The sequence below is a fragment of the Borostomias antarcticus genome (assembly GCF_949987555.1).
Source record: "Borostomias antarcticus genome assembly, chromosome: 1".
In the NCBI taxonomy this organism is placed as follows: domain Eukaryota; kingdom Metazoa; phylum Chordata; class Actinopteri; order Stomiiformes; family Stomiidae; genus Borostomias; species Borostomias antarcticus.
This window is the reverse complement of record NC_140234.1, coordinates 41,874,779-41,896,408: the sequence shown is the minus strand read 5'-3', so window position 1 is coordinate 41,896,408 and position 21,630 is coordinate 41,874,779. Positions and strand designations below refer to the sequence as shown.

At 47.8% G+C, this 21,630-nt stretch overlaps 3 protein-coding genes across 3 annotated transcripts in view; 2 read left to right on the top strand and 1 right to left on the bottom strand.

Annotated features, from left to right (window-relative positions):
- Nucleotides 1-1,767, bottom strand: part of hip1 (huntingtin interacting protein 1) — a 70,152-nt gene extending 68,385 nt beyond the window's left edge. Inside the window, exon 1 of the mRNA XM_084447513.1 lies at nt 1,495-1,767. Within this exon, the coding sequence (XP_084303639.1) occupies nt 1,495-1,617 (123 nt within the window). The 5' untranslated portion in view covers nt 1,618-1,767. The remainder of the gene's footprint in view (nt 1-1,494) is intronic.
- Nucleotides 1,768-3,088: 1,321 nt separating this feature from the next.
- Nucleotides 3,089-7,255, top strand: bcl7bb (BAF chromatin remodeling complex subunit BCL7B b). Its single transcript, XM_084452972.1, has 6 exons — nt 3,089-3,213; nt 3,689-3,764; nt 3,895-3,985; nt 4,089-4,256; nt 5,847-5,950; nt 6,424-7,255. Exons 1-6 carry the CDS (start codon nt 3,122-3,124, stop codon nt 6,493-6,495), a joined length of 603 nt encoding a protein of 200 aa, XP_084309098.1. The 5' UTR covers nt 3,089-3,121; the 3' UTR covers nt 6,496-7,255.
- Nucleotides 7,256-8,227: 972 nt separating this feature from the next.
- baz1b (bromodomain adjacent to zinc finger domain, 1B) overlaps nt 8,228-21,630 on the top strand; it is a gene marked incomplete at its 3' end in the record, with an annotated part of 33,214 nt that continues 19,811 nt past the window's right edge. Inside the window, exons 1-10 of the mRNA XM_084462029.1 lie at nt 8,228-8,901; nt 9,921-10,037; nt 12,042-12,186; nt 12,326-12,521; nt 14,211-14,332; nt 14,959-15,156; nt 15,254-15,439; nt 17,184-18,073; nt 18,528-18,774; nt 20,578-21,064. Coding sequence (XP_084318155.1) covers nt 8,783-8,901; nt 9,921-10,037; nt 12,042-12,186; nt 12,326-12,521; nt 14,211-14,332; nt 14,959-15,156; nt 15,254-15,439; nt 17,184-18,073; nt 18,528-18,774; nt 20,578-21,064 — 2,707 coding nt within the window. The 5' untranslated portion in view covers nt 8,228-8,782. The remainder of the gene's footprint in view (nt 8,902-9,920; nt 10,038-12,041; nt 12,187-12,325; nt 12,522-14,210; nt 14,333-14,958; nt 15,157-15,253; nt 15,440-17,183; nt 18,074-18,527; nt 18,775-20,577; nt 21,065-21,630) is intronic.

Sequence of the window (21,630 nt, the reverse complement as noted above, 5' to 3'; positions counted from 1 at the left end):
CCAGGCCTCCACGGCTTTAATCCCCATGTCCCTGTCCTAGTTAGGGAGGAGGGGGGTGGGGTGAGGACATAACGGGACAGCAGGAGTGCCTGCTCTGTGTCTTCAGTCTACGGCCTGGGCTGCAGCTTACTGATGTGTTTAGCAGCCGCTGTGGACAGGAAAAGCAGGCTGCAGTTGCTCTGGTGCTGCCCACCCTCCAGCAAGAAGACAATTCAGCCAGGCTTGACTGATCTGACCTGCTTTCCTCCCCCCTCCCTGGAATGAGCAGCCGGGATCCTCCACAGCTCAGCCTGCTTCTACCACAGGCTTTCCTACCAGCTTCACATCTCTTGTCAGATAAAGTCTGTCTCTAAAAAGCTAACTCGCAGGACCCAGCCGACCCAACCATCTAACAGTGTTGGCACTTTCCAGATGCCATCACTAGTCTAGCACTCAGGCCCTTAGCTACTAGTACCTCCTCACCACTAGTCTCACTAAACGCCTCACAGTGAATATACTGCACATGGTGGTTGACTAGACAGACACATGCTGGGCTGTCAGTAGGCCTATAGGTAAACAGGGTGTCAGTAGGCCTATAGGTAAACAGACTGTCAGTAGGCCTATAGGTAAAACAGGCTGTCAGTAGGCCTATAGGTAAACAGGGTGTCAGTAGGCCTATAGGTAAAACAGGCTGTCAGTAGGCCTATAGGTAAACAGGGTGTCAGTAGGCCTATAGATAAAACAGGCTGTCAGTAGGCCTATAGGTAAACAGGCTGTCAGTAGGCCTATAGGTAAACAGGCTGTCAGTAGGCCTATAGGTAAACAGGCTGTCAGTAGGCCTAGGGGAAGGTAAACAGGCTGTCAGTAGGCCTAGGGGGAGGTAAACAGGCTGTCAGTTGGCCTAGAGGGAGGTAAACAGGCTGTCAGTAGGCCTAGGGGGAGGTAAACAAGCTGTCAGTTGGCCTAGAGGGAGGTAAACAGGCTGTCAGTTGGCCCAGTGAGAGGTAAAGCAGGCTGCTCTAAAACAGGGCATGCTGGTCTCTCAATTCCTCTAAATTGTCCTAAAAGGCTCTCTGATCTCATTTAACAGCTCATTTGATGCACGGAATTCATGTTTCTGCCGATACAGTAGCCTAATATAAGGATAACATAAAGTTAATGAACACAATCTCTTTGGTGTAGGCTATAACTCCTGACCAACCTGAATGGTAGTAGGCTAGTGTGCGTAGCCCTACTGTCTAATTTCATGAGGCAATGTTGTTCAAACATGAAAAAGCATCGACAGACCTTCATGTGATATTTCCATTATCCATAGACTCATTCGCATGGATCCAAGGCATAATGAAACCGATCACGAATCGCATTTAGTGCATTAACCTAAATCCTGCCATGCCTTCGCGTTTTCATGCTGAACACAGCGGCGCATAAACCGCTTCTGTCCAACAGTGGCGGGACTAGCCTGCCCCGACAGCTACATGAAGAGACATTTCTACCCGTAGGTGCGTGATATCCTACCTGGCTGCGCTCAAAGTTCTCCTTTTCAACTTCCAGACTGTTGGCACCGCCGGCGGTGCGTCGGATCAGCGCTTTAGGAATCGCGTTCGGTACTTGCTGCATTGAGCTTTTCACACGGTCCATAGTTATGTATTTTGAATACACACGGTAACACTGCCTGTTTTCATACAATTATATTTCCACATCAATTGTTATTGGAAATAAAACCGAGTCGCGCGATAATAATAACCCATGCCGTCGACCAAATCAGCAGGTCATTTCGGCCTTGCTGTCCACCGCCCAAGCGTTTCTGGGTCTTCCCCTCCGTGCCAGAGCAGTCCCGCTGTGGCCTGTAACAGTGGTGCTGTGCCAATCAGCTGATCTATAAGACAACCACTTGCACACTGGAGCCAGCTGCTTCCTATCCCCATGCTGTTTATATCGGTGTGAAGGTCGGGATGCGGCTCGGTTTAGACGTTAATGAACGACTCTCATATTTGCCTAGACACAGCAACTGTCAAACTACAGGCAGGATTCCTCTGGTCTGATGCCCGCCCGTTATAGGCTATGCACCGTTATTTTGAAGGGTGCTATTTTGTTGTTGTTGTTGTTGTTGTTGTTGTTGATATCTCAACCAAGCCTATACTGCGCAGCTCTTTTATTGTACACACAGTCATTAAAGGGATAGTTGTTTTAGGGATAGGTTAGTTATTATTGCGTGACCTTGATCATTTTCATTCAGAAATTATTACATATAGAGGAGAAAGACTGCGGTACACGGACCGACTACGTAGCCTACGTGGGGTAATTCCCTGTCAACTCGCCAACGCCAAACAAGAGGACATTCATCGTTTTATTTTTTCTAGTTGAAAAGCAAAATGATCATGAAAAAGGCCTCCGTGGCTCAGTGCTACCCTCTGCTGGTCAGACATCAGCTAAAATGATCTCTAGCCTAAGTGTAATCAAATACTTGGAGAGTGACACATGTTGTTTTAACGGCTTTATGTTCATCCACTGTCTTTAAAATGATACGGGCTTAATCCTGCAGTCTGGTGGACCTCTGCTAGTCGTGTTAAACAATAACGGTAACACTTTACAATAAGATACACAAAAAACGAGTAGGCTAGTTACTGAGTAGCCTAACTAATGAGGAGCCAATGATTAGTTGGGTAGTTCTAATTGTTGAGTTCTAGCAGGTGAGTTTTGAGGCGTTTCTTGGAAGCAAATAAGGTGTCTCAGTCCAGTCTGGTGTGTGTGTGTGTGTGCGTGGAGTTCCAGAGCCTGTATAGGCAGTAAGCATATAGACTTGACATGTATCTGACAGACATTATAACAGCATAGACCTACAAGAAAGATGCAAAGCCTAGAATCAAGACTAGACAGCGAGTAGGCTATAGGTGTTCGTCAAATCCCCTTCCCAAAATGTCTAATCTATCTATCTAATGCTCAGCCGCAAAACCGTTTATTGCTGGGTGTTGCGTTTCCTTGATCTAGTCAGAGTGCAGATGATTCGAGATGATGCGCGAGGAAAATCTTACGCAAGGGTGTCGAAACCTCGCGAGACTTTGTTGGGCTTCAAGGTAGATCTCACATCGCGAGACTAGCCTCAAGACGTCGAGATTTTGCAGCTGGGTAGTAACGACAGAAGATGTCTGGGAGGTCGGGGCGAGCAGAGACTCGCAGTCGCGCTAAAGATGACATTAAAAAGGTGCTGGCAGCCATTGAAAAAGTGCGCAAATGGTAAGTAAAACCGGGGGGATTGTGTTTTCGAAACTATAAGTATTTGCAACGCAACACCACAAACTTCACTCGGAAAAGTTTCGTGACTGAAGGTTTAGCCAATCGAGAGAGCGGGCTGCAACTGGCGAGGCGGGACTAACGGTTCTGTTACCATGAACTGTCAAAATGGCTTCATCTATCACATGTTAGCAATGTAAAAACCAGTTTCACCACCACCTCAGTTCAAGTTAACATGAAGGCAAGGGCTCATTGACATTATACTTGTTTACAGAATAGTACTTGATTTTGATCACACTGAAATGGTTTCATTTAGAGGCAGCTGTCTGCAACAATACAACAATAGACATGATTGCTATTGTAATTCTTGCAGATGGTTAAGGATTTGGACATAGATTTAGTGCAGACTCCACACACAGGAAGTCCATATCCTCTCTGATAAGTCTAAATCCTTACCCTGAGAGTCTGTTCTTTGCAGGGAGAAGAAGTGGGTAACGGTAGGAGATACTTCCCTACGCATTTTCAAGTGGGTGCCAGTAACAGATGCAAAACAGGTACGAAACATGGTGATGGATGGATTATTGAATGTGGCTTATAGTATCCATGTAGTGGATTATTGAATGGGATGTGTCCATGTAGCCTAGTGATTTCCTGTGGTTTAATGCTCTCCCTCCGATCCCTCAGATATACCGGAACAAATCTACAGGTGGGGATGTTCGCGGCCTGAAAGATGTGGTCTTAGAAAACAGCAGTTCTACCTTACTAGACTTCCAAGGTGAGCCCACCTCATGATGTCACCACCGCGGCCAGTAGCCCACTGTGTTCTGAATCGTCTCTGGCGCGTCACACTGTGACACTCTGGCTGTTCTTCACTGCAGATGAAAACAGCAACCAGAGCTTCCTGTCTGACGTCTACCAGCCCAAGATGGACGGCGGCAGCACCTCTAGCTCCCAGCACGCCAGCGAGGCGGTCAGTCCATCACACACCTCCAGCCTGCGCCCAGAGGACGCTCAGCCCCCCATGCTGGGTCAGGAGACCGTGGACGGTAGCGCGCTAACAACACAGAACCATATTACCCACTAGAACCCTAACACAGCACAGAACCATGTTACCCACTAGAACGCTAACAACACAGAACCATATTACCCACTAGAACCCTAACACAGCACAGAACCATATTACCCACTAGAACGCTAACAGCACAGAACCATATTACCCACTAGAACGCTAACAACACAGAACCATATTACCCACTAGAACCCTAACAGCACAGAACCATGTTACCCACTAGAACGCTAACAACACAGAACCATATTACCCACTAGAACGCTAACACAACACAGAACCATATTACCCACTAGAACGCTAACAACACAGAACCATATTACCCACTAGAACGCTAACACAACACAGAAGCACATTACCCACTAGAACCCTAACACAGCACAGAACCATTTTACCAACTCGAACGCTAACAACACAGAACCATATTACCCACTAGAACGCTAACAACACAGAACCATATTACCCACTAGAACGCTAACACAACACAGAACCATATTACCCATGGGAACGCTAACACAGCACATAACCATATTACCCACTAGAACGGTAACACAGCACGGAACCATATTACCCACTGGAATGCTAACAACACAGAACCATATTACCCACTAGAACGCTAATACAGCACAGAACCATATTACCCACTAGAAGGCTAACACAGCACAGAACCATATTACCCACTAGAACGCTAACACAGCACAGAACCATATTACCCACTAGAATGCTCACACAGCACAGAACCATATTACCAACTGTAGAACGCTAACATCCTAACATAGAACAGAGACATATTACTGGCTGTAGAACGCCAACACAGCACAGAACCATATTACCGAGTAGAACGCTAACACAGTACAGAACCATATTACTGACTAGAACGCTAACATAGCACAGAACCATATTACCGACTGTAAAACGCTAACACAGCACAGAACCATATTACCGACTAGAACGCTAACATGCTAACACAGCACAGAACCAGGTTGTACCCCAGTTCGTCTAAAAATCACTCCGTGATTTTGGGTCGAGTGGCAAATACTTCAGCACACACTGAGCACGATGCGAACAGCTACAATGAGACAGTGAAGAGTGTGGCAGCGTTCGGAATCGCATACTTCTGCTTTTCACTACCAGTACGTACTACAGCTGCCCCTAGAAAGTATGTACTTTGCATGCAGTATGCATACAATTGGGACAAACCACTTTGTCATAACATTGCGCCTTGATATTTGCCCACATCTGTCGCAGTCCATAAAGCGACATCTGTCCATTTTGCATCACACTCTGTGCACGTTGAAGTGGTAGGGGACCTGAAACTTCTGTGGCACTGGACGAAGCGGGCAGCATACTGTACGCAGAACCACACCGACTGTTTGAGCCTGTTCAGCACTTTGGTCAACTGTGATTGTTTTAAATGTGCTATACAAATAAAGTTTGACTTGACTACAGCCCTAACACAACACAGAATCACACCGACTGAAGCTAAAGTTTAAGCAACTTCTAAAATGAATGTTCACTGCAGTATATTTCAGGAACTTGGCGTTAACTGTGAGTGTGGTGCTGTGTGCAGAGCCGTTACAGCCACGGCGGGAAGGGGCCGACGAGCCTCCCACACTGATCAAGGAGGACCTGCTGTTGCCCGGCGGTGCTGGAGTCAGGGCTACACACGCAGAGGTTGGTCACTTATTATCGCTATATCACTTAGAATAACTCAGGTTATTATCACAGCTAGGTCTTGTGGGCCGGCTGTGGCTCAGGAGGTAGAGCGGGTCGTCCAGTGATCCTAGGGTCGTCAGTTCGAATCCCGCCTCCTCCCGTCCATGTGTCAAAGTATTCGTGGGCAAGACACCCCTGACACTCCCAATGAGCAGGTTAGCAGCTGCCACCATTGGTGTGTGTGTGAATGGGTGAATGAGAGGCCATTGTAAAGTGCTTTGGATAAAAGCGCTATGTAAATGCAGTCCATTTCCCATAGCTTTTCCTTGCTACAGAACACACATTTCACTGTATGAGGAAACACGCCCTTCCAATAATCACCTAGAATAACCTGAATTGTTCGTAGCGGTATAACAGAGTGCACCATCACTTAAAATATATGTGCTGTTGTTTATGTTGTTGTTTATGCTGTTGTTTATGTTATGGAACAGGAAGGAGCTGAAGGATCAGGAGCCCCCCCCTTGAAGAAGATTTGCACAGAGCAAAACGCCGTGCTCAGATAGCTCACTGTGACCAGGCGAGCGCGCATACAAGCTCTGCTCTGCAGGCTTTCCATGGCCCTTAGACTAGGCCTGCTTTGAATAAATGTAAAAGAAACCTGAGCTAAATTCCATGCATTTATATATAGTTTTTCTGTTAAACAGAAAAATTATGTGCTCACAAGAGTGCATTTTGTTCTATATTACTCTATTTATTTTCTTTTAACCACGTGAAGTGTCTTCATATAATGTGTTTCAAAACATGTCCTATTCATTCAACTCACCTCTCTGAATTCAATCTACGGTCTACAGTATCTCTGCTATCTTGGTGAGGGACATGAGCTCAGCCAGAAGACATGTCACGTCTGGGAGGACAGTATCTCTGCTATCTTGGTAAGGGACATGAGCTCAGCCAGAAGACGTCAGATCTGGAGGGTTGAGATATTTGCTTACAAATTTACTCAAACTCCCATAACGGGTTATAGTAATGCTGAAAGGCATGAGCTGAGCGCACATCCAACCTTAGTAGGCCAGGTCCTGGATCTTAGAGTACATACGTGAGAAGAGAGGAAAGATCCGCACACTGTCTCCCGGTTCACTTTATTGAAAATACACAACGTTCCGACCCTTAGGTCTTTATCAGGCAACTTCAGTAATGCTGAGACATATTTAAACTATTCAAAATGTATCTTTTAATTATTTTGCATGTTGGAGGGCTCACAAGCACACACAACACTGAAGAATGGTGAATACCTGTATTTCTGCTCCATATTCATGGCCAATGTTTTGCTGTCACAATAAACATTGTTTTCTATATTGATTTGAAATCTCTAATTACTGTTTCCCATGGCCTACTAATTACTAAAGCTGAACACTATTTTAACTACCTTTTTATTCATAAACGTTTTAGTTACCTTTTGCTTCTATTCATAACACGTCTGTGAATAATATAAAAGGACATAATCACACTGGCTGTGGCTCAGGAGGTAGAGCGGGTCGTCCAATGACTGCAGGGTTGGCGGTTCAAATTCCGGCTTCTCCTGTGCACATGTCGAAGTGTGCTTGGGCAAAGACACTGAACCCCAAATTGCTCCCAATGAACAGGCTTGCATCTTGCATGGCAGCTGCTGCTGCGTGTGTGAATGAGGGGCCATTGTAAAGCGCTTTGGATAAAGTGCAGTCCATTTACCATTTATTTAATCAGGCTGGAGAAGCCGTCTGCACGTTGCCCCCGGTCCTGTTCCAAAATGTTGCCCTCCTCCACCAACGTCGATTGGACGTCTGAACAATAATCAAACTTTACTCAGTCAATTCATGCATTTTAGCAAGTGAACGACTGTCTTGGATAATTAGATATTGGGTTCTGATGGTAAGCGCCTGACCTCTAACCTATCCATTTGAGGCGTGACTTTTTTTTACAACAGACAGCCCGTGACGACCAGTGAGTGATCGCTCTGGTGGGCGCTGTACTCTACAGAACAATCGGACGGCAGAGGGGCGGGGGCGCTGTACCCGATGGACCAACCGGAGGGCAGGGGGGCTGGAACGCTGTACCCGACGGACCAATCGGAGGGCGGGGGGCGGATTGCTGCTGCCGGGGAAACCGAGCTCTGGCGGTTGTGCGGAATCGTGCCGGCGCGGAGTAGAGACAAGCTCCCGCCATTTCTTTCGGCCGAGGAATTAACCTCTTGTGTGTTACCAGTTAAACTTTTTTTTTTTTACAACCTTGTTTAACTATTTTCGTTACGTTGAAAACTGAGGACCACAGGAAACGCGAAAAGGAAAAGAAAACGTTTGTGTGCGTGAATAAGAAGAGGCCTAAGCCAGTTCAGACAGACCGGGGAGTCCAGCCCGCCAGACCCCCTGACGGGAGACGCTGCTTTGCCGCGAGTTCGCGTCTCCATCCTCCTTTGCTCCGAGGATTAGCAAGACTAGCATAAGTTTGTTCCAGATAGACACCCCTAAAGGCTTTACTTGTATCATACATTTAATGTTGAAACGTGTTCGTGTTGCATAAACATGACACAGCCACCGGCGAATAGAAGATGGATGCGATGTAGCTGGTAACGTTAGCGATAAGCGGTGTTATTGTTTTGCAAGGAAGGAATTAGCTTAGCTAGCAAACTTAGCCTGCTAGCCTAGCTAGGTTGATGCTACACGCTGTAGCTGCGCGCCGCCGGTAACGTGGACATTGCTTGGTGACATTTTTGGGGGGATACTTCGGGATACATGCCAAGGTCATATCCATTTATTTTGAGTAGTTCTGTGCTAGGGAGACTTAATATTGAAAAGTCGACATTACCGACCCACGATGGCACCGCTGTTGGGCCGTAAGCCGTACCCGCTGGTGAAGCCGCTGGCCGAGGCCCCGGGCCCGGAGGACGAGGTCTACATCATCCAACACACCCAGGAGGCCTTCAGGAACAAAGAGTATCCTTCACATCACTGCTCGGGCTGGGAGACGCACCGAGGCTAACCTTAGCCAGCGTATACATTTGTAACCAGCTAGCTAAGCTACTCGGAGATCCAAACTGGTTTTCATTCGATTTTTAAATTATATTTCAATGTTGTTTTCAATTATCTTTGATGTAGTTTTCATCTGTGTTGTAACGTTAGCTAGGCTAATTCGTACATACACGGCGCCAGCTACTGCTAGCTAGCTTTGCTAGCGTGAGTGTTTATTTCAACTGAAGTATTTCCTGCCTGGCGGTGTGATTAAGCTAAGCTAAAGCTATGTCTAGCGGTTCTCTGGTTCGCTAGTTGCCTGTGTGCCTGGGGAAGTTGTAGGAGCTACTGTAGCTAAGTTATCTCTATCTGTAGTTGGGTTTGCATGTAAAAAGGGTTTTGGTTTTGATTCTCACTCGCATCGACTCACGATGGAGTCACGTTTGAACGCTGCTGGCAGCAAATGACTTCAGTAGGCTGATTCGCTACCGTTGACTTGGAAGTATCAGATGATTAGGCTGACTTGTAGTAGCAAAGTTTAGAGATCTGGGGAACTGATCAGTGTTGACACCATCTTGGTTGATGTGAATGACTGACAACTTGACGTGACGCGTTCTTTGTTAGGAACGGTGGCATAATAACAATAAAATTGTTTATACAGAGTTCTTAATCTAGTATACATACATACACACATAATTGAAGTTAGCTTTTGTTTTGCCTGTGCATAATGTTTCTGGGAGAGTACCCGGGGATTACCATGCAATTTATCCTGTCTGGTCTATAGTGATTCAGATGTATGTACACCCCCACGTCTTTCTTTTAATTATTGAGATCAGTTGCTACATAATTCATGAACAATTGACGAGAGGTCTGTCATGGCTGGCTGGGTAGCTGAGCTAAAGAGAACACATGAAAGAGAGAACCTTGTTCTCAATGATTAACGTGAAGAAAGAATGTTTTGAGTGAGCGTTGTTGTTGTTGTTGTCCTGATGCGGCGGCGCCAGAGAGTACGAGGCGCGGCTCCAGCGCTACGGCGAGCGCATCTGGACCTGCAAGAGCACCGGTAGCGCCCAGCTCACCCACCGGGAGGCCTGGGACGAGGAGCAGGAAGTCACCGAGCTGTAATTATACTCTCCTTCCCTTCACCCCGCAACTCTCCCTCCTTCTACACGCTCTCCTTTCACCCAACAACTATCCATCCTCTTCTCAGTCAGCGTGCCCTAGTCCACTCCGCTGCATAGTCTGCATGTCAGACTATCTCCCATGTGCTCTCCCGTACCCCTGATACAGGAGTAGGACATGCCATCAGGCCAGACCAACACTACGCTGGACGTGTTGGTGGTGCACTTTAATGTCCCTTTCTTGGATGTTGAATTGTGCAGATATGCCACAGTTCAGTTTACCTCAAATTTATTTTGGGTGTAACGTAACAACTCTGCTCCCTAGAGCAGAGGAGAGGTCGGGTGGGGAGAGGAGAGGTCGGGTGGGGAGAGGTCGGGTGGGGAGAGGAGAGGTCGGCTGGGGAGAGGAGAGGTCGGCTGGGGAGAGGAGAGGTCGGCTGGGGAGAGGAGAGGTCGGCTGGGGAGAGGAGAGGTCGGGTGGGGAGAGGAGAGGTCGGGTGGGGAGAGGAGAGGCAAGGTGCCACTTAAGGGAAACGTGTAGACAGTAAGAGCGGTTCTGCAGCGACAGACGTCTGTAGTTCAGCGTTCATCAGGGCACATAAGGTCTTCATCTTCAGTTATTCCACTCTGAGAGGAACCAGTGTCAGGAACAGACCTGGGGATTCTGGTACATTTACATTAGTCATTTAGCAGATGCTTTTATCCAAAGTGTCTTACAATTATTGCATTTAACGTGGGTAGTCAGTCAGTGTACTACTACTCGCCAGAACTCAAGTCCTAATCTAGTGCTTAAGTCAAACTGCATGAGCAGCAAAATATAAATAATAGGTGCTTAAGAGGGAGGATGGTGGTAGTACTTCTTGAAGAGGTTTTGAACCTGCGGTGAAAGATGGACAGCGACTCTGCTGTCCTGACGTCAATGGGCAGTTCGTTCCACCATTGCGGGGCCAGGACAGAGAAGAGCCGTGACCGTGTCGATAGGCCGCAGGGGCCTCAGGATTGACGGGGTAGTACACATGTAATGTTCACTCACTGTTTCATAAGAAATAAGAACCCTGTCTGGCAGACCGTTTAAGGAGGTCAGAGACGCATCCCTGCATGTGATCCACTGCTGGGCTGTGATTGGATGTCCTTGGTGACGTGCCATTCCTTCCATTCTGTCTACAGTCCTTGAGTGCAGCATGGAGCGCTCAAGAGATCATCCCTATTCACTCTGAAAAAGGACTGAGCAAAATGATTGTTTGTGTGTGTGTGTGTTGTCTAGATACCACAGCCGTTCTGCTGTTCCCTGCCCCGGCCGTGAGCTCCGTTGAGAGCGTGAGGCTCGGCCAGCTTAGCGTCCACCACCGACCTCCCAGCAGAACAGCACGTCTGCTCCGTAGCCATATTTAAAACAGGCTATTAATACCAGGCCAGACGTGGCTGAGTTGTCGCCCCCTGCTGGCCAGTCTATTAATACCAGGCCAGACGGTGGTTGAGTTGTCGCCCCCTGCTGGCCAGTCTATTAATACCAGGCCAGACGGTGGTTGAGTTGTCGCCCCCTGCTGGCCAGTCTATTAATACCAGGCCAGACGGTGGTTGAGTTGTCGCCCCCTGCTGGCCAATCCTCACTCCTAACAATGATGTGATGGGATGTTATGAAATGCTTTCGTCACTCGCTAAGTAACAGTGCTAGTAGGATGCACAGCTGGGTTGGATTTGTACTCTATGGAGCAAAGTTAATTTACAACAAAAAACATTTCTAAGTAAATTGAATAATTCATAGTGGCATATCTGCAGAATTCAACATACAACAAATTCAACGTCTGACAAAGGGACATAAAAGTGCACCAACACAGCCAGAGTCCTATTGTTCTGGCCTGATGGCATTGTGTCCTACTCTTGTAATGGAAGCTGTTAATGTCTGTGTCCATCTCTATGACTAGATTCCAGGAAGGATGCCGTGTGGTTTTAGAAGCCTGTTCTGTTAGAGTGCTGAGTGTGTGTGTCCATCGCTGTGTGCAGGCTCCAGGAAGAGTACCCTCTGTGGTTTGAGAAGCCCGTCCTGGAGATGGTCCATCACAACACGGTGTCCCTGGACAAGCTGGTGGACCAGGCCTGGGTGGAGATCCTCACCAAGTTCGCCGTGGATGAAGAGTGCGACTTCCTGGTGAGCTTTCTCTCTCTCTGAAGTTGTTTTGATACAACGAGATGGAAGTTAGTTGGAATAACACTCAACATTAGTCACAACAATGAGTTTGTAGACGTAACACAATCTCCCCTTTTTCCCCACCCCTTCCTGGTTTCAGGTGGGGAAGGATAAGAGTTTGCGTGTGAAGATTGCGAAGATCCACCCCCTGGAGAGCGCCGACGGCGAGGCCGTGGAGAAGAAGCTGGAGGGGGCGTGCGACTCTCCGTCCAGTGACAAGGAGAACGCCAGCCAGGAGAACCAGAAGAAGGAGCCGCCGCCCAGGGAGGAGGAGCCGAGCAGGAGAGAGAGTCTTAGTGAGTCCCTACCTGGTCCAGACAGGAGAGAGAGTCTCAGTGAGTCCCTACCTGGTCCAGACAGGAGAGAGAGTCTCAGTGAGTCCCTACCTGGTCCAGACAGGAGAGAGAGTCTTAGTGAGTCCCTACCTGGTCCAGACAGGAGAGAGAGTCTTAGTGAGTCCCTACCTGGTCCAGACAGGAGAGAGTCTTAGTGAGTCCCTACCTGGTCCAGACAGGAGAGAGTGTCTTAGTGAGTCCCTACCTGGTCCAGACAGGAGAGAGTCTCAGTGAGTCCCTACCTGGTCCAGACAGGAGAGAGAGTCTTAGTGAGTCCCTACCTGGTCCAGACAGGAGAGAGTGTCTTAGTGAGTCCCTACCTGGTCCAGACAGGAGAGAGAGTCTTAGTGAGTCCCTACCTGGTCCAGGCAGGAGAGTGTGTCTTAGTGAGTCCCTACCTGGTCCAGACAAGAGAGAGAGTCTCAGTGAGTCCCTACCTGGTCCAGACAGGAGAGAGTCTTAGTGAGTCCCTACCTGGTCCAGACAGGAGAGAGAGTCTTAGTGAGTCCCTACCTGGTCCAGACAGGAGAGTGTCTTAGTGAGTCCCTACCTGGTCCAGACAGGAGAGAGTCTTAGTGAGTCCCTACCTGGTCCAGACAGGAGAGAGTGTCTTAGTGAGTCCCTACCTGGTCCAGACAGGAGAGAGTGTCTTAGTGAGTCCCTACCTGGTCCAGACAGGAGAGAGAGTCTTAGTGAGTCCCTACCTGGTCCAGACAGGAGAGAGTGTCTTAGTGAGTCCCTACCTGGTCCAGACAGGAGAGAGTCTTAGTGAGTCCCTACCTGGTCCAGACAGGAGAGAGTGTCTTAGTGAGTCCCTACCTGGTCCAGACAGGAGAGTGTCTTAGTGAGTCCCTACCTGGTCCAGACAGGAGAGAGTGTCTTAGTGAGTCCCTACCTGGTCCAGACAGGAGAGAGTGTCTTAGTGAGTCCCTACCTGGTCCAGACAGGAGAGAGTCTTAGTGAGTCCCTACCTGGTCCAGACAGGAGAGTGTCTTAGTGAGTCCCTACCTGGTCCAGACAGGAGAGAGTGTCTTAGTGAGTCCCTACCTGGTCCAGACAGGAGAGAGTGTCTTAGTGAGTCCCTACCTGGTCCAGACAGGAGAGAGTGTCTTAGTGAGTCCCTACCTGGTCCAGACAGGAGAGAGTCTTAGTGAGTCCCTACCTGGTCCAGACAGGAGAGAGAGTCTTAGTGAGTCCCTACCTGGTCCAGACAGGAGAGAGAGTCTTAGTGAGTCCCTACCTGGTCCAGACAGGAGAGAGAGTCTTAGTGAGTCCCTACCTGGTCCAGACAGGAGAGAGAGTCTTAGTGAGTCCCTACCTGGTCCAGACAGGAGAGAGTCTTAGTGAGTCCCTACCTGGTCCAAACAGGAGAGAGTCTTAGTGAGTCCCTACCTGGTCCAGACAGGAGAGAGTCTTAGTGAGTCCCTACCTGGTCCAGACAGGAGAGAGAGTCTTAGTGAGTCCCTACCTGGTGCCAACGGCGCATCTGGTGTTCACCAAGGACATCGTTAGATATAAGTTAGTCCACACCAAACTGCACATCACACCATACCTCAGTTATTTAGAGTTTATAAAGTGGTTCAGGCGTGTTACCTTGTTTTTCTGGTCAGTTGAATTCTATTGCATTAATGCGTTGGTGTTTGCCATCAGGTGACCGGGCGCGCCGCTCGCCTAGGAAACTGCCCACCAGCATGAAGGAGGAGAAGAAGAGATGGGTGATGCCCAAGTTCCTGCCACACAAGTATGACGTCAAGCTGCTCAACGAGGATAAGGTTTGTCTTCTCTGAGTCTGGAGCCACAAAACATGGGCAGAGGGGCGGAGCCAGCGCAGTAGCCTACCTACCTTTCAAATCCAGCTGCATTTGAACATTATTTCATCAGGAGCGTATAGTCGGAACTAAATGTTCAAGTTGAAGTAGAGCTACGAGCCGCTGTGACTGTGCGCACCGCCATCATCACCACAATGAAAAACTAATTTAGCTAATACACTTTGCCTTTGTGTAATAAAAACCTCTGAAGTCAAGTAAATCACACCTTGTGTGACAGGTATTCTACTGACAGCTCGCTAGAGTGCAGAACTGCAACACAGTGCAAACCGCTTATAGTGATCGCGTCTGTCCGGCTGAAATTAATCACTATAAGAGGTTTCCACCATTCTTGGAAATCTGCGGTCAGTGACCAATCAGAGGTCAAATCAGTGTCTCCGATTCTCATTGCAGAAACCTGACTGGATTCTCATTGGTGTCCATTAATATCATAGCTTGTTCCCAGACGTTCTTGCCGTAGCGAGAGCTTCTGGGTACTCAGAATAGTTTTCTCTCAACCACTTTGACAAGTTTTTTTTAGCTTGCAGTCAAATTGGATAATTTTCTTCTCTAACGGCGTCATCCACCCTCAGGTCATCAGTGACGTCCCGGTAGACAGCCTCTTCCGAAGCGAGCGCCCTCCCACCAAGGAGATCATGCGCTACTTCATCAGACACTATGCCCTGAGGCTGGGGATGGGGGAGAGCGCCCCCTGGGTGGTGGAGGACGAACTGGTGAAGAAGTTCAACCTGCCCAGCAAGTTCAGTGATTTCCTCCTGGATCCACACAAGGTCATCAGAGTTCACCGTCTCCCCCCCCCCCCCTCAAACCACAGATACTGCATTCTGGGTAGTTGACTCGGATTTGTTTGTTTATTTGTTTGTGTAGTTTTTGGCAGAGAATCCTTCCACCAAGCGCAAGAGTTTAACTTCACCTGAAGGCAAACCCAGTAAGAAGTTGAAGGCCTCCGACACCCCCGGAGAAGACTCTGGAAACGAGAAGGGCGAGAAGAGGAAGAAGAAGAAGGACTCTGCCAGCATGCCCCTGAGCCCCACGCTCTGGGTTCACATGCAGGTTAGCTGAGTTATGAACACTGTGGTTTGATGGGGATTATTCACATGCTACAGGAGACCCGTCAAGCAGCCAACCGATTACTTGCCTTATTTCTTTACTAGAGGTGGCAGTCGCTAGTGATCTCACAATTTGATTCCAATTGGAGTCACAATTCGATTTCAAAACAATTTTCGATTATTGACATTCATTGTGATGGATCATAATTTTCAATGACCTCGCCACCATTTGACTACAGTAACCCATGAAATACACCTTTAAAGGGTTCCACATATGCTAATTTAACCTACCTTCTATCTCTACCTTTGGTCCCGAAAATGTGCTCTATAATGTCCTTTGGTCTGAATAAACATGTATTTATTTATCAGGGCTATTTTAGTATCCCCCCCCCCCCCCACCAAGGCTGAATTGACTTGATTCAGAGTATGCTAATTATTTATTTAAATTAGTTCCCGCCAGGTAATGTTACCGCCCACTTTGCTGTTTTGAAAAGATGGCAGCTAATTTGGTTCCTTACGATTTTGACCCGCCTAGCGATCCAGAAAACGACAACCACCAGCCGTTAGGGTTAGGGTTGCCACCAGGTGCATCAATCAAATGCATCGATTCTATTGACAGGTGTCATTACAGCGATGCGAGTGCAATTTCGAAACAGGATGATGACGTTGCACAGAAAAAGGTCTATAGCTTACCAGCAACTTGTTGGCTAATGTACCCGAGCCTTTTTAGTTAAACCAGGAGGCTAAAATAGCAGTCACATAGGCCTAACGTTATTACCAAAATAGCAAATAGGCGAGCCAACTGTAAACAATCTAAGTGCCTGTTAGAATAATACTAACGTTAGCGCGCCGGCTACAACAGCCACCATCCACACACACAAAGCACAACTCGTGGAGTTTGTTTTTTTTGTACTTACAGTTTCAGCGTCTTCACGAACAGTTGGTATAGCATCGTTCCTTAGAAGCAGGAACTTTGCAAGTCCTTGTTCAAACTGGCCGACATTTATGAACGATTCGCGAGTAAAGTGCGCAGCGCACACTAAGACTGATTTAGGAAGGGTTTCGGGAATATTACAATTATAAATAAAATTCAACCACTTATCCTTTCTTTCATCGCGTGGGAGGGAGTGGAGAGGCTTGTTTGTTAGAGAACAGCCAAGGACATGGCACCGTTTACCAAATTTAATGTCCATCCTCGTAGGAGACACTGGAGACGCGAGGCTAGGTAAATGATAAGGTGGCCTACGCAACAAGCTAAATATGAAATCCATAAACAAATGTATGGAAAAAAATAAAACAAATCTGGGGATTCATCGGTAATCGTAGAGAACAGAATCCTGATTCTTAAATGAATTGATTTTTCCCACCACCTCTATTTCTTACTGCTATCTTCAGAATGTGGACCACTTATCCCGTAGTAGAGGGAGTCGGTAAGGAGTAGTAGAAGTACAGGAGTAATACTCATTAAGGAGTAGTAGGAGTACTGGAGTAATACTCATTAAGGAGTAGTAGAAGTACAGGACTAATACTCATTAAGGAGTAGTAGGAGTACAGGAGTAATACTCATTAAGGAGTAGTAGGAGTACAGGAGTAATACTCATTAAGGAGTAGTAGAAGTACAGGAGTAATACTCATTAAGGAGTAGTAGAAGTACAGGAGTAATACTCATTAAGGAGTAGTAGAAGTACAGGAGAAGTATTAGTAGTACTCCTTTCTTCTTTCTTACTCTTTTCCTTTTTTCTTCCTAGAAAATGAAAATGAACGGCTCCCCCCTGAAGGTGAAGAACGGAACCCCCAAGAAGGGAGACGGTAAAGGCTCCGCCCCTTCTACTCCCAAATCCGGCAAGAGACCCGGAGACAAGAAACCAGCTGACGGTAAGAAGACTAGCAGCAAGAGCGGCGCCAAGAACCTCAACGGCCTCAAGCTGCCCAAAAACGATAAAGGCGGAGTCAAGAAGCCCAAGATGAAACAGATGACCTTGCTGGACCTGGCCAAGACCCCGCCCACGGCCGCCACCGGCAGCCCCAAGAAGAGGGTCCGCAGCTTGGGCCCCGCCTCCGGCGCCACGCCCAAGCTGGGTAAACCCCTGCACCCCATGGCCCTGCACCTGCTGCGCTACTACAAGGAGAACAAGGGCAAGGAGGACAAGAAGAACGCCCTGTCCTCGCTGCTGTCCAAGGCGGCCAAGGCGCTGCCCCCGGAGGAGCGCGGCCGGCTGCCCGAGGAGCTGCGCGAGCTGGTGACCAAGCGCTGGGAGCTGCTGGAGCAGAAGAGGCGCTGGGCGGCAATGAGCGAGGAGGAGAAGCAGGACGTGATGCGGCAGAAGCGGAAGGAGATCAAGGAGAAGCTGCGGGAGAAGGCCAAGGAGCGGCGTGAGAAGGAGATGCTGGCACGGCGCGAGCTGCAGCGGCGCTACGAGGACCAGGACATTCAGACAGGCCGCAGCCTTCCCTCGCCCAAGCTGGTGGACATGCCCGAGGGGCTGCCCAACGACTTGTTCGGACACGTGGCCATGGTGGCCGACTTCCTCAACTGCTACTCGGGGCTGCTGATGCCGGACGACCAGTACCCCGTCACGGCCGCCGCGCTGATGGAGGCGCTGGCCGGGGAGAGGGCGGGCTTCCTCTACCTCAACAGGTAGGGAGGGGAGCTCATGAGATTTGTGATACCAGTATATTAGTGATTCCGCTAATGCAGTTTTCAGTGTGGAAAAAAAGTCGGCCTACACAGGTTAACCGTTTTATTATAATCTGAACATGGCGTAGAAACAGAGTAGAAAAAAGGCATGCATGTCTGCCTAATAACATTCATTTTGAATGTTGAAGGGGAGAGCACATGCATCAAACCCATACGTAGAAGAAGATTTTGAACATGTTAAACACGCATACAAAGTACAATGCTCCTTATATTTTCCTTTTAACAGCGTAGACATATGACATCATTGTTTTGCAATGAGCAACTTTCAGAAAAACATGATACCGGCATTGATGAAAAGAATTGATTTGCTTGGTGGCCTCACTGGCCTGCAATGTCACTTCTGTGAGTGAGCGATTGGTGTTGTCTAAGGATGTGGGTGGCGTTGCTGTCCCAGGGTGCTGGTGATCCTGCTGCAGACCATGCTGCAGGACGAGCTGGCCGAGGGCTACAGCGAGCTGGACATGTCGCTGTCCGAGATCCCGCTCACCATGCACTCTGTGTCCGAGCTGGTGAGGCTGTGCCTGCGGCCCAGCGATGCCCACGGCGGGGGGAGTGGCCGGGGCTCCGGGGACGACTGGGCCCTGGGGGGCTTTGACGACGTGGTGACCAGTGAGTTCTTGGAGCAGCTGGAGACGGTGGAGGTGTGTTGTAGAAAGGATTTCATTAATATTTTTATATAATATATAATTATTTTATATTCATATTTTACTTTATAATGAATTATTTATTATTACTATTTATAGTATATATATTATTATTTTATAATAGCAATTTTGTTGTAATTTTTACATGTTGCCTGTAGGCTGTAGACTACTGTCACGTTTAATTTCTTTGTTACTTTAATGTCGAGCGCAAAACGCAAACGAGTCTGCTGCGTGAGAGCTGCATTCCTTGGTAGCCAGAAAGCGCATCAGCAACCTGAAGCAGAGGAGCATCGAGTCATTTTTCGTTCCCAGTTAATGGGCTTCAGGAACACAGACGTGTTGTAAGCATGTAAATTAGCCTACTAGGCCTACTGTATTTGTTAAATAATAGCCTACAGCCTAGGCCACGTTAGCCTACATCAGTTGTTAGGCTGCAATAGCCTAAGACACGACAAGTTTTCTGTCATTTCATTTATTTATTTATTATCATTTGCTCTAATTGTTCTAATGTTGGGTTGTTTTTAGGCTATACCATTTTGTTCTGCGAATACAGTAGCCTATCGATGCAGCGTAGGCCTCATTTGAGAATAAAGTACTGTATTTGATCAAAGCATGCACTCAAGTGGAAATTTGTTTATTTTATTCTAGGCTACTGTAGGCCTATTATAGGCTAGGCTGTGAGTTTGGTTGGCTATTTGATTGCAATTTTGATGCATTTTCACAAGTAATTAAGGGTATTTATCTTGTCTATTATGAGTATATGAAACAAGTATACCACTTATTGAATTTGGTGCATTTTAACATAAGTTTCAGTCATCTGGACATTTCAGAGATACGAACGACCTTCGGTCCCGTTGGGTTCGGATAAGTGGGCTCCTACTGTAATTATTTTATTATTTTATAATAGACATATATTATTATTATTAAGAATTGGAAGGAAAAATGCCTTGTTTCTGTCATCAGTCAGAAAGTTTATTAGTATTCCCCTGCAGGAAGAAATAGGGTTTCTACAGCAAAAAGGTCATGCAAGTCACAGCCTTTGTCAGAACCCGACAGACCCCGTCATGAGGAAACGGAGCATGGCTTTAAACTTTTTGGGGCACAACCCATACATGAATATGTAAAAAATTGAGGGGGTTGCCAGAGAAATTTTATGAGAGGGTTACCAGAGAGTGGGGCAGTTCTACGGGTCAACAGCTGACGTGTAGGTGGAACACCCCAGTGTAGGTGGAACACCCCGGTGTAGGTGGAACACCCCAGTGTAGGTGTAGGTGGAACACCCAGGTGTAGGTGGAACACCCCGGTGTAGGTGGAACACCCCGGTGTAGGTGTAGGTGGAACACCCAGGTGTAGGTGGAACACCCAGGTGTAGGTGGAACACCCCGGTGTAGGTGTAGGTGGAACCCCGGTGTAGGTGGAACACCCCGGTGTAGGTGGAACACCCCGGTGTAGGTGGAACACCCCAGACCGTTGTTTTATGGGAATCATCTGCTAGACCATAGCAGAGTCGTAGAAATGGGTGGGCAGCTCCTTCCTGACGTGGTTAAACAACGAGGAGACGAGAGATTGTGGCATGATCGTGAAAATGTTCTCACTCCTTACCTGCCCTGCAGTATTGAACATGAAATGATGAAGATGGATTAGAATTTTTCCTCTTTTTCCTTTTTTTTGTAACTGCAAGAAATAAGCAAAGAATACCAAGTTCATAATAACAAACAGTAAAGTAAACATTTAACATGACTGAGTAACAGACTTAAAGCGAGGACATGAAGGTGTGTGTGGTTGTTTGTCCCTGCGCAGGTGTTCGAGCTGACGCCACCTGAGAAAGTGAGCCTGCTGGTGGCGCTGTGCCACCGGCTCCTGATGACGTACTCGCTGGAGTCCCACGTGGAGGGCTGCCAGCAGCGCTCCGCCGAGCTGTGGAAGGAGCGCCTCGCCACGCTCAAGGAGGTCAACGACCGCAAGAGGGCCGAGAAGCAGCGGCGCAAAGAGCAGGCCGAGGTCAAAGGTGAAGGAGGAGGAGGAGGAGGAGGAGCAGCTGGGGTTACCACACCCACGGTGAAGCTGGAGAAGAAGAGAGAGAGTGGGAGCGCCAAGAAAGAAGCCAAGAAGGAGGAGCTGAAGAAGGAGGAGCCTAAGAAGGAGGAGCCTAAGAAGGAGGAGCCTAAGAAGGAGGCGAAGACCGAGGCTCTGGACTCCGATGACATGATTAGCTCGGTGAAGAGCAGGAGACTGATGGCCATCCAGGCCAAGAAGGACAAGGAGGAGCAGGACAGGCAGAACAAGGGTGAGCACCGGATCGGGGGGCATGTTGTAACAGGGACAGAGTGTGTGTTGACGTCTAAACTCCTGTGCTCTCATTTCTGATAGTGTGGGCACAGTTGTAGTGTTATTACTGGTTTACGAGAGACTTGTTCAGTTGTTGTATTGTTATAACTGGTTTACAAGAGACTTATTCAGTTCTAACTGGTTGACGAGAGACTTGTTCAGTTGTAGTGTTATAACTGGTTTACGGGAGACTTGTTCAGTTGTAGTGTTATAACTGGTTTACAAGAGACTTGTTCAGTTGTAGTGTTGTTCAGTTGTAGTGTTATAAACTGGTTTATGAGAAACTTGTTCAGTTGTAGTGTTATAACTGGTTTGAGTCTTGTTCAGTTGTAGTGTTGTTATAACTGGTTTGAGGCTTGTTCAGTTGTAGTGTTATAACTGGTTTATGAGGCTTGTTCAGTTGTAGTCTTGTTATAACTGGTTTGAGACTTGTTGAGTAGTGTTGTTATAACTGGTTAATGAGACTGGTTCAGTTGTAGTGTTATAACTGGTTTATCAGACTGGTTCAGTTGTAGTGTTAACTGG